General features: G+C 39.3%; 1 protein-coding gene across 8 annotated transcripts in view; it reads right to left on the minus strand.

Annotated features, from left to right (window-relative positions):
• The window catches only part of LOC137978800 (polycystin-1-like protein 2), a 98,018-nt gene that overhangs the window by 74,608 nt on the left and 10,910 nt on the right, over positions 1-12,500 (minus strand). For 3 of the 8 annotated variants that reach the window (XM_068825878.1, XM_068825882.1, XM_068825877.1), the window contains exons 1-3: positions 2,721-2,794; positions 2,253-2,306; positions 1,313-1,386 (exon numbers count right to left, since the gene is read on the minus strand). Coding sequence is in view for 5 of the 8 variants with exons in the window: in XM_068825871.1 (XP_068681972.1) it covers positions 2,253-2,306; positions 2,721-2,790 (124 nt within the window). In the remaining 3 variants the exon portion in view is untranslated. Of the gene's footprint in view, positions 1-1,312; positions 1,387-2,252; positions 2,307-2,720; positions 2,813-12,500 lie in introns of those variants that run through there. The other 5 variants (XM_068825871.1, XM_068825875.1, XM_068825873.1 and 2 more) reach the window with 2 other exon arrangements.

Consider the following 12,500-nt stretch of genomic DNA (forward strand, 5'->3'; position numbering starts at 1 on the left):
TCGACCGTCTTGACGCTCGGAAGAGGTGGTTTTTGTTTTTTCAGGAAGAGTTTGCTGTGTCACGGAAAGCAGAGTTGGTTTAAATTGGTTTTCCGTATACATTGAACACAGCTGATTATTCAGAGTTGACACTCTTTCCGAGCTTTGCTTTAACCGGCACCGAAGCAAACGATTTCACATTGTCGCCCTTGTCTTGATAACTTGACCTTTCACGTACAAAATAGGCTTTTCGCAAGTATCACAACGGTATCCAACAGCGAAATGATGAGAGCAAAATTAAGTGCTCCAGGTGACCTTGAAGTTTGTTCTTTACAGTTGTTTCTCTCAAGCTGTCATTTCAAGTCTTAAGCCGGCTTTGTTGGATCGCGAAGGGTAAAATCTCAAGACATTAGTAGTTTGATCTGTCGCTGTGAATATCGACGGTCATTGTCGCATCCAAACACTGCACACCCATGACTACTTCTTAAACTCGAACGATTTATATTTCGAGCGGAGTCGACTGGTTTGTTTTGCCCCCTGGCTATCCCAGAAGTCTTTGCAAATGTAGAGGAAAACAAAGGGGTCTGGGGACGGGCAACTCATTCATTGGATAAAGAAACTACCCAGAATACTGAGTCGGGACACTGAGAAACGAGATGAGTAGTCAGCAGATTTAAGTTCTTAATTTGGGCTGTGATTAAAGTAGGATAAGAACTGGAAAATAGCCAAAAAAAGTAACTGAAAAATTTAACCAAAATTGATAATAAAGAAAGAAAAAGGTGTTTAAGAAAAAAGCAATAATAAAATAAATAAATAGTACCAGCTAGTGACAGAACCAAAATTGGATCGGGTTGAATTTAGGACAGAATTGAATTAAGAATACAAGGCTAGCATCAAACATACCTACTTAAAATATTTCTACACATTGTCCGCGTGAACAGGCACAAAAAAGACACTTCTGATTCTTCATCCATGTTGAAGGACCCAAGAAATGCAATATGAAGTTAAATTTACATAATCAGTTCGGATGTAAACAATATAACAAGTTGATCTTGATGCTACAAGTCCAGTATTATGTTTAGGCGATATACGTAGAAAGATGTTCTCAAAAAAATCCTTCGGCAGCAAGTTATTATGATACTGAACTGAACATGAATTGGGGTGTATAAATAGTCAACAAATCCACGAGTTTAACAAGGCGTAATTGAAAGACATTATATCATGTGAGAACACTTTCGATATTATTGCTCTGGACCTTTTTCAAGGGGACCTTAACGTGCGGAGCAAATTGACTGACTTTTATCGCAGTGCGGGTTTTCTCGTGTCTACCCACCGGCTTGGTGAAGCTTTCGTGAGTCTATCCTGTGTTTTGGTTCGTATGTTTACTTGTTTCAGTTTATGACGAATCTATTTGAAATGAGTTAGAAACAGATTGTTAGTACACAAAATAATTGAAAACTTAAATGCTCAAATACAATATTTCCCTGGAAGATTCAGTTCACCTCATTCAGCACACAGGCACCGCTTTCTGAAGTGTCAATACTTCTGCATCGTTTGCAATTTTTTGAAATTGTAAGGGATCGAATCATTTTGCTTGATAAGATAGTTTTCAGTGAAACTGCCACAAACCGGTCAATTTTGAAAGCAGGATCATATTCTTCTGCGATGCTCGCCTGGCTAAAGGTTTGTCTACCCGGCCAAATCGGTTACCAAAAGATTTGATATTGAAGCAATTTTGATAATAAGTCACAGTGCTTAAGATTTCTATTCCTATGTTTAACGCCCCTCTGCTTCACTCCTAGGCCAAAGTTGACGTGGATGGAAAAAGGCGGACCATACGTTAAGCGAGTAGAACCGAGAATCGAAATTATTAACTGCAACTTATTAAACTTTTATTCTTCGATATCCAATCCATAGGTTTCTGCCTGTGAGGCTTTGAATGGATAAAATACAGATTAACTAAAGACCTTTTTAAGGCTGTAAGTAGGGTAACAGAAAACATAATTTTGTCACGAAACTAACCGCATGTTAAGCTTTCCTGTTGTGGTTCAAAAATGTGAATTCGAAACCGTGCAAAAGAGTTTTCTATCTTTATGATCAAATCCTTGCTTAAATCGAAGATATATACACTGATTGTATCTTAATTTCAACTATGGTACCCTGGCAAGTTAAAACTGTCATTCTTGCAAAGGTCTGCTTTCTTTGGTCGAGGCTGACATAGCAGTGAACACAACTAGACTGAGTCAAAAGGGACTGAAATAGTTAGTACTTACACTGTATTCTCGTCAAGTTTACTCGTGCCAATGGTTCTCGCTCCTTCTTATCACCTAAACGACGAAGCATTAAACCATTTTATTACTCGATGCACTCGTCTGTCATCTCCTGCCATCACGTTGTGGAATATCTCACTTATGAGCGACAGCTTTTGTAGAGCGACGTTTTTGAAAAGTAAATTTGCATTACTGGTCTCAACCCACCATTAGCTGGTGACATTTATTACGCCCAACATTGCGCTACAATAAAGTATCCTTCATCATTCCACACAGCATGGTTTTTATATGAGTACAGAAGAGAGCCTTGCTCGATTCTGTTTTTCTACATTTCAGCGAAGAAAACCAAGCATTTTATTTCCCTTCCTCGAGATGTAACAAATATTTTGGCTAGTGGTTTCATGTGAGGATGTCAATTTTACTTATTTCACAGACGAAACGTTAAAAATTAAATTGAAAATGTGTACTCACTTGGCGGATCGCTTAACCTGTCAGTCATCTGAGCTGGCGAAAGCAACACGGAGTCGTCAGCTGCTCGCATCAGTCACTGTTTGTAATAAGAGCTAAATTAATGAAGGAGAGTACAGTAAGAAGTGGTGAGCTAACCTGACTAAGCACGCACTCTGTATTACATTTGTTTATTCATCTTCCAGTCTTACATTGTTAAACGTACTACCTTCTCCTCCAATGACAAAACTGCTCAGGTAATTGCTCTACTGTAATTGTCCGACGTCTGAACTGGCACCGACATAACAAATAAACAACCGGCAAATTCACTGACTTAAAATTTTGCTGGTTTCCCAACAGCGGCAACAGAACGATAAGAATTGACCAATTAAACGTTGGTCCAGAACTGTCCATCACGTTTTCAAATATTGTTATAATTGCGACATGAGGGGAGATATCGACCGTGAAACTCACCCTATTCGTCAGCATTGAAGGTAAAAATGATAAAGCCCTCCTCGATTCATTATAGCATAAAAACAGTGTACCGGCCCCTTAAAGGCAAATTAGCCAGTCTGCACGAAAAAAAATTTGTTCACTTTGAACCACCGGTTTTAAATGACTTATTTTTTTGAATCTTTGTTATATTCTTGATGGTATGAAATTAAGGCCTGGCATATTCCGACATATTTTCCCGTTTTATCTGTTGTTAGGAAACAGTAATCACTAAGACGAGAAAGAGTTGTCTACATTCATGCTAATATTAGAGATCTAGTCACGTGAAATTGCCTGTCAAAAAAAGGCACGAAAATTCTCATATTCTAAATTTGCTCTCTCCTATGACAAATTGCTGGATATTTGCAGCTAACTGAAAAGAACTGAGCTTAACTCAGACGGTCTAAGTTTCGATCGCTGATTTTTTGCCAAACTCAAGTTTCACCCTGAAGGCTAACTGAGCGAGAGAGATTAAGCATCAATTTTGCGAAAATTAAAACTGCAAACGTCGGACTAAAAAGTTGCGTTTTTTCCAGAATGAAAGAAGCTCGTTTGATATGAGCTCATTTCTTGCGTGTTAGCAGCAGCTATCCAGACCTTTCAAAAGAGAGAGACGAGCCGTTAGAATAAGGGGCCGATTACATGAGCCGGGCCAACCCGGTCAGCCCGGTATTACATGAGGTGAGCCAGCCCGGCTTATTATTGGGTTACCAAACCCAGTAGGAATCTCGGTTTCATTTCGTGGGTTTTTTTGTTGTTTTTGTTATTTTTTTCCGTGTCGGAAAAAGTCTTGCCTGTCACTCCCCTGGTAAGTGGTGTCTTTGTGCATAGAGTCTTCTGTGCGTATTTTGTTAGGTTTGAGGGGGCTGGGGTAATGCGTAGCTTGCTCTGCACAATCAACCTGTAATGGCGTCGAAAGTCATTGTAACGCGAATGGCGTTTTAGTACATCTTTAAAGAAAATATACCCATATGGAGCTCAAGAATGGAACGTCAAGACAGGTGGTGAAACATAAAGATCTGGAATCTTAAAAGCGACGAGTAATGGACTTAGACAGCGTGAATCTTTCGCCCGTCGAGCCGAAATCAAAATGAGCTGTACTTCTAATATTTCGCCAAGGTGGTGTTACGTACAACACTGAAACCAAATGGAAAATTCTCTGGTAACTTACGGGTTCAACAAAGACAGAGAAGGAATCGAACACCACAAGGAGATCTGTGATCTCTGTTGTGTCTCACAGTGTTTACTGAAGTCGCATCTATTTAAAGTTTGCCTGTCTGTCTGGCAAGTAACATTCATTTTGTCAGGGGCACCCAACGGCAATTTTCGGGAAAATATCTGTTCGGAACACGATTTGAGAACTAAAATTTTCGGAACGTCTGTTGTAACATTTCTTGCTTGCCTGCCTCTCCTAGGATTTTCGAACATCTACAAACTGGTATAATTACCCATTTTAAACGGATATTTACCCTAAAAAAGGCCACCTAGAATTTTCGGGAGCCTTTTCCTGGCTGAAATTTTCGAAAAGGTAAGTTTTGATCCCTATAATTTTCGGATCACTAGACTTTCAGCTAGGAAATCCGAACAGATGAAAAAATTTCTAGGGGATAAAAATATGCCTACATCTACCGTTTAAATACTAAAATACGTTTAACAATGCCATGTTTAAGTGGTTTTGAACTATATTCTCGTTGGGTGCCCCTGTTTTGTACTCAACTCTGCAAAGGTTAAAAAAAATTGGAAATGTGACAGTGAAAAATTATTTGAATGATAGCTTGTCGTCTCTTTTGTGCTTTATTTACGGTCAAGGTTCTTTCGAAAAGGGTTTGATGTGAACTGTCAGAAATTTATTTAATTGCATATGCTTTGTGATTGTGTGTTTCGCTTGCACGCACGCAACTGAAATAGGAAGGGTTTCTTGCCTCTTATAGCAAATATGTTGCTTGTTTCAATAAATGTTTCACTGGAAAATATTTCTGTGAAATTTCTAGCTTTTGTAAATTTATCATGTTGTGTAATTTTCGAGCTTAGCAAATTTGCATACATGCGTTGAAATCTGATACAGGGAGAATTTTTGTGGTAACGCATAAGTCACGAAAATAAACAGGTCTGTTGGAAGCGTGCTTGAGTTTCAACAAAATGACCCCCAAAATCGGCAAAAGATTGTGACGCTGATGAATAATAAAGTAGCTGCTATTACCAAAACGATGAAATTGCCTGGTGATAAATAACCTTGTCTTGGAGAGTAAACTTTTGATTTTCCAGAAACAATGGTCAACCTCTGAGATAGCCTGCGTAGCATGGCGGTTTTGTTTGCTCAGTAATAAAGGCGGGCGAGGACAGAACCGTTCTCGCGCGCTTCGCGCGCGAATTTCGCGGCTTCGCCGCTCGTGCGCCCGGCTCGACAAAACCACCATATTACGCAGACTACCTCTGAGAGTGATCTTTGTGTTGAATTCGAACATTTCTTGTCAAAATTTATAACAATTGAAAGAAAAAGAAAACTAACAAAAACAAAAACCCGGTATCTTGGCATCATTTGACACAGATGCTTCACTGTTTCGCGAGTAAACATGCCGCGGTAACTTGATCACTGCACCCGCTGAATTCGATGTGCGATTTACTCGGTGCAGCCAAAAGTACAATTACCACAAAACAACTAAAATCGCCCAAAATGTTTTTCGCTGATGGTAACTTTTTATATTCATGGTTCAAAATTAATGTTGTTTTCACGTCGTAAATTTTGTTACCGATGGCAAAATATTTTATTCTCGATCGACCGTCCTGAAACTTCCTTCTGCTCTTCTGTGTATCCATATTTATTTACTTTTACATCAATATTTGTTTTGCATAAAGCAAGCCTACAAAATCTGTATCTTGCTTGATTCGCATTCGATAGCATTAAAATAGAATTTTTGGTCCTATGCTTCTGTTACTGAGTGGTATATTTCTTAGGTCGCCCATCCACCCCACCGCACAGGGGTTAACTTCAACTTTAAACAACTGTCAGGTACTGTCAGTACACGCTTACACTTGAGGTGGAAAGAAGTTGCATGATCAACATGTCAGCCCAGAAGTCAATGTTTCTCGATTCCCTTTTATTTTCTTCAATCTCTCTGGGTTCAGTACTTTGCTAGTAACCACATGTCTTCTCAAGGGGCTATTTATCTAGGACTTGATAGACAATACCAAAACAATGTCGTGTACTGTTAGACCTACATATTACGCAAAGACAACTGTCAACAAGTCATCCCAGAAGACAATGTTTTTCACTTCCCATCTATTTTCTTCAATCCTTCTGGGTACAGTACTTTGCTAGTAACCACATGTCTTCTCAGGCTATTTACCCAAGACTTCTACCATGGCACTACAATGATAGACAATACCAAAACAATATCGTGCACTGTTAGAGCTACATATTACGCAAGGACTACTTGAATCTCCTGGAAGACAACACACAGCTCAGTTGACATTATGGAATAAATCGCTGTGTTACTTCACTACCACACGTAAGCAATGCGTGTCAACTTTTTTTAAAGAGGACAGGAATTTCTTCTTTCTGACAAATGAGTAATTCATAGGCCGGTAGCCAGGTATTCAACCTCAGAAAAGGATCTGTTTCGTCGTACGGACGTGTGAGGACCTGTGAGCCAAAGGGCCTCTGCTGGTATGACTTCTGGGTGACCCCTTAAATGGTCTTAATGACCCCCCAACTTGAAAAAATTGCCTGGAACGCTGCACGTACCACAGGCAACCCAGTGTACCCTCACGGAGGGTCTAGTGTTAAATTTAGAATATGTCGTGTGAAAAAAGATAACAACAAAAAGAAGAAGTGGAGAGAAGTTTGTCTCGCTATATCTTCTACATCTTTTATTTAAACATAACGCGGAGGTACAATTTTACACTAACGGAGGACCAATAAGGTGTTGTCTATGAAATAATAATAATAATAATAATAATAATAATAATAATAATAATAATAATAATAATAATAATAATAATAATAATAACAGATTCCAAACAATTTTCATACTGAGGAATGAGGCCAACTTCTGGGATCCGCTTTCCGCATGATAATATTCTCATGTTGGGGCGGGTATAATGTACTCATAAAAAATGCCGCGAAAAAGTAATTCCTAGCGATTTTGTTTCCTTTTGAAGCTTCAAAGATCGCACGTTTTTGTGCATGTTTGCTTGTCGATAATCTTAAGTTATTACAGAATTATTCACAGCTGTTCATCCTTCAAAACATGTTTCTTCAAACATGTGAGTCCAAAAATCTCTTCTTCCATACCCCTATCTACCATGATTCGCATTAAAATGTGTGGGATATCTTACATTTTTGGCATTTATGTTTGGGCATTTTTCTTTGAGATGTTGTCAAGCCCATAATTACACTGAGGTCTCCAATGTCACTGAACTACTAATACGTCGCAAACCTATATTCGTTAGACTGCTTGACATAATTATTTAAGCAAATAATTCATTCATTCTATCATTCTTAAAATAACTGCAATCCTTTCCCTGGTACTCACTTTCAAAATGAATGTAATACGCTCTATCATGCATTTGCGCTATTTTGGGGTTAATCTTAGGATTAATGGAATATTTACTGGGAAGTTGTTGAGTCGTTGTTCGGGTAGAAATCTTTTACAAAAGCACCGACAAAAAATCCAGGCAGTGGGAATCTTACTCATCCATACCGGTCGGATCATTGATGGAGCGTCCCAAATTACACCATTGAACAGTCCACTCAAAGATTTCGTTGGAGATTCCAGATAACCCCCTCCGTCGTGAACTCTGTTCTGTACAACTGGCGGTAATACAGAGGCTGGGCTGTTAACAAAAACCTCTGGCAAAAGCAAAGGCGAAGTGTCGCCCGCGTTGTTTCAATTTGTGGTAAAACCGGCCAGTTTGTTAGACATTCTGCGTTTCTCTTCAACGGGGTTGTGGCCGTAACTGTAAATTGAATTGGGGTCTGCACGTAGGCCTTGGCAGATTGTGCTAACATAATTTTTGGCATAACGAAATGCTTCCGTGAAGCATACACTGGGTTGCCTGTGGTACGTGCTACAGAAAATCAGAAGGCGCTGAATTGTGTGGTATTGAAATACAGCATTCCAGACTCTGAAGAATAACAAATAAAAGAGAAGCGATAAACATTGGCTTCTGGGCTGACATGTTGATAATTTTCAAGTTCCCTCACAACTTCTTTTCACCACAAGTGTGCCCTCTGAGCATCTGACAGCTTTGTAATACTAAACTTCACTGAAGTTAAGCTCTGTTCAGCGGGGTTAGTGTTAAGGCTGGTTTCCATATGATCGCAGACGATCGCGAATCGCAGATCGTAGATCGCAGAAAGTTCTGCGATCGTCTGCGATCATATGGAAACCCACTTCTGCGATCGTTTGCGATCGTCTGCGATCGTCTGCGATCCTGCGATCGTGATCGCAGACGATCGCAGAAGATAGAACCGTGTTCTAGGATGGGAGACCAAAACAATATACCCCTCATAAAAGAGAAGCATCGGACCGGAAATACTATTAACGCTAACAAATGCGAACTCAGCAAGGTACAGATTTTGTTAGCTTGCTTTATGCAAAAACAAATATTGATGCAAAAGTAAATAAATATTGATACACAGTTTTTAGAAAGAGCAGAAGGAAGTTTTCAGGACGATCGCGGCTCGAGAATAACATATTTACGACATGAAAACAACATTTATTTTGAGCCGTGAATATAGAATATAAACAATTACGATCAGCGACAAACATTTTGGGGGATTTTTGAAACGTTCAATTTTGTTATTGTACGTTTTGGCTGCACAAATAAATCGCAAAATCGAAAGTGACATCGCCGGAATTCAGCGGGCGTCGTGATGAAGTTACCGCGGCATGTTTAATTGCCAAACAGTGAAGTATCTGTGTCAAATGATGGCAAGATACCGGGTTTTTGTAAGTTTCTTTTTCTGTCAAGTGTTATAAAGTTTGACAATGAAATGAGCGAAGTCAAAACAAAGATCACAATCGCCCAACTGTTGTTTATGCAAAGTCAAAATTTACTCTCCAAGACGCGTACGACGTTATTTATTCTAACCAGGTAATTCCATCATTTTGGAAATAGCAGCTACTTTATTATTCACTGCGTCACAATTCTTCACTGATTTTGGGGCTCATTTTGTTGAAACTCAAGCACGCTTCCAACAGGCCTGTGAACCCTTCCTGCTTACACAGCAATACTAAAAAACTTCTCCCATATCACATTTCAACCTTAAGCTCGAAAATTCAATACACAATTCAATTTCAATTCAATTTCAATTTCAACATGATATTATAATTCACAAAGGCAGAAAATACCATAGAATCCTTTTCCAGCGAAAAATTTATTGAAACAAACAACATATTTGCTCTTAGAGGCGAAAACCTCTTCCTATTTCATTGCGTGCGTGAAGACAAGAAACTCGATCGTATTAAATTACCATGTACTTCAGGTAAATACAGCTCACTTTGATTTCGGCTCGGCGGGCCATAGATTGCTGTCGAAGTCCATTACTCGTCGCTTTTAAGATTCCACCGCCTGTAAATCCAATTGACTTGCCATTATTGAGCTTCATAAGGGTATATTTTGTTCAAAGATCCACTATAACGCCATTCGCGTTACATGACTTTCGACGCCATTGCCGGTTAAGTTAATCGTTCTACTGTGTCCACCAGAGAAATCTACGCATTTCCCACTACCCTCTCGATCCTAAGAAAATACGCGCAGAAGGCTCTATGCACAAAGCCACCACTTAGCAGGGGAGTGACAGGCAAGACTTTTACCGACACGCAGATTTCGACTGGGTTTGGCAACCCAGTAATAAAAAAAAAAACAAACAAACTAAACGCAGACCTCGACTGGGTTTGCCATAGGCAACCCAGTAATAAGAGCAAAATAGCATAATTTTTTAAACGAGCACTGCCACTACATAATAAGAAAATTTTACCACTTTTTGGAGCATAGATTCATAAAATTTAGTAAATATAGTGTATTTTCTACAGAAATAAATTAAAATTTGGTAGTATGTTCTTGGAATGCGTTTTTTAGCTGCGCTAATAGACCTTATTCATAAATGGCTTCTTTTCTCCAAGTGCAAATTAGCCTACCAAGCCTCATTTTAGGGCAAAAATTCTTTTCAATTCACTGTATGGTATCGAGACTTGGTAAGCTAATTTGCACTTAGATAAAAGAATTAAGGTCTATGGTAGTATTTTTGTTCTGACATGCTTAGTTACTAGGCCTCTTTTGGCGAACTGGAACTGGAGGAGTCTGGTACTCTGGTTTTCCCTTCCGGCCTCACGTGGGATTGTGTAAGCTACAATCTTAGACAAAAACCTTGAAACACTTTGAACACTCTCGCACCGTTTTCGTCCCTCTCGAGCTCCCTTTTTCAATGTTGTTGTAGCCAGTGAAACAGTAAAGTGTCGTCTCAACACTGTCCAGGGGAAAGGGGTGTTTCAAGGATTTTTGGCGAGGATTGTAGCACAACTGCCATACGAGTTGATACGACTCCAACATTTGGTGTCGTTATTGCATTCCTATATGCACAGAATCTACCAAATTTTGTGAGCGTAATTTCGGAAATCAGGAGCATAATTTGGGAATTCTGGCATAGTTTTGGCATAACATGGCAAAATTTCCAGCACTTTTAGTAGTATGATATGCCACTTTTAGGAGCACAATCCGCCAAGGCCTATCCACATGGTCAGTCAGCTTTGATATTTGAGTGGCTTAAATTCTTCGCGGAGGCTTTAGATGACTTTTTTGCGGCCGCTTGAATTCGTCACTTAATTTTCCGTCCAAGGTATTTCTACCGACGGGAACTGTTTTATGCCAAGCGTCTGACGTTGAGTTGTCCTCAGCCTTTGGCTTATTTCCAATACCCTACCTATTCAAAGCCTTCTTCTTGACAGATACCATGTTGGCAACTTCATCAAATTCTTCATTTTTCTCAGTGTTGAAGTTGTCGGGCGATGGTGGACATGCCCACTGGAGGAAATAGCGGCGAAGATCGTTGCGGTTAGTTTGAAGCGACCCCGAGTCATATTCTTTGCTCTCGTCATCCTTTTCCGGTTTTTATATTTCAACAAAAAATATATATATATTTCAGCGGTTGGGGCCTCTCCGCTTTAGAAATGCTGTTAAGTTAATTTCTGTTTTGTACTTTGCCGAGTGCCACGACTGTAGTCGGCGAACATCAATACTTGTAGTTTTATGGTGTGTTTTCGGAAGCCATATTTTCTTTGAAGGCCTGTAGTTCATCGTCTGTATACTCTACGACTGAAACCCTCTCTTCCTAGGTTGCTGAAGAACTTGCGCTTTTTCTCTTCCTTCGGCCATTTTTTACTTTTGCTATAGACTGCTGTCGATTTCTCGTGCTCGTAAGCGTAAGCGGCTTCTTAGAAAATCTTTCGTGGAAATAGTAATTTAAATTTTAAAGCAAAGAAAATCTTCCGTTTCCTTCTTTCGGTCAGGTTTTTGCTTTGTAAAAGAAACGGAGACAATGTTTTCGACAACACAATTGTTTCCAATTTTGAGTGTGTTGCTATGTAAAGCTACGGGTCGCTACGGTTCAAATATCAGTCAGCTTCACTTTCAAGTCACAGTTCCACTCTGAATACCCTGCCTTGGTAGCCAATCAGAGAACAGAATTCTCCCAGCTATGCGAATCTTGCGTTGCATTATTCTTATAAAACCACGCAATAAAAAACAAGTGTCATCTGCTCTGCAGTATATTATATTGTAGTTTTTTTGTCTTTATTGTAAAAGGATTCATAATGGTTGGAAACAATGGCAAATTTGAAAAAAACAGTGGTGTTTATGGATATCCAAATCGCAACCCGTTAATATTTAAAAAGGAACAGGTGAATGAAATGTAAACGAAATATGAATTTGTACAACACTGAATATGCGGCAGTAGCCACGGTAACCTCTAGTTGATAATTTAGGAGACAGTGGGTTTTCAAACAAACAATTTGATTGGGGAAGTTGCCTAGGAAAATGGGGCACTACCTCACATTGCAACCTTTTTTGAATGCCTTCACATTTTAGTTATCTATCATTATTCCGAAGTATATATTTCGTCCTAAAATTTAGCATCCGATATGACATGCATCACTCTTAGGTACGTGCATTTGTTGGGTAACCATCATCTCATTTCTAACGAACTCGTGTAAAAAGGGTTCACTGCAAGATATCGCAATAGTTTTGCTTGGTTTTCCTACATTGAGTTGTAACTCGAGGCATAATGAATATATAAGTGCGAATGTTCTT

This window comes from Montipora foliosa, chromosome 12 (genome assembly GCF_036669935.1).
Source record: "Montipora foliosa isolate CH-2021 chromosome 12, ASM3666993v2, whole genome shotgun sequence".
NCBI classification, from domain to species: Eukaryota; Metazoa; Cnidaria; class Anthozoa; order Scleractinia; family Acroporidae; genus Montipora; species Montipora foliosa.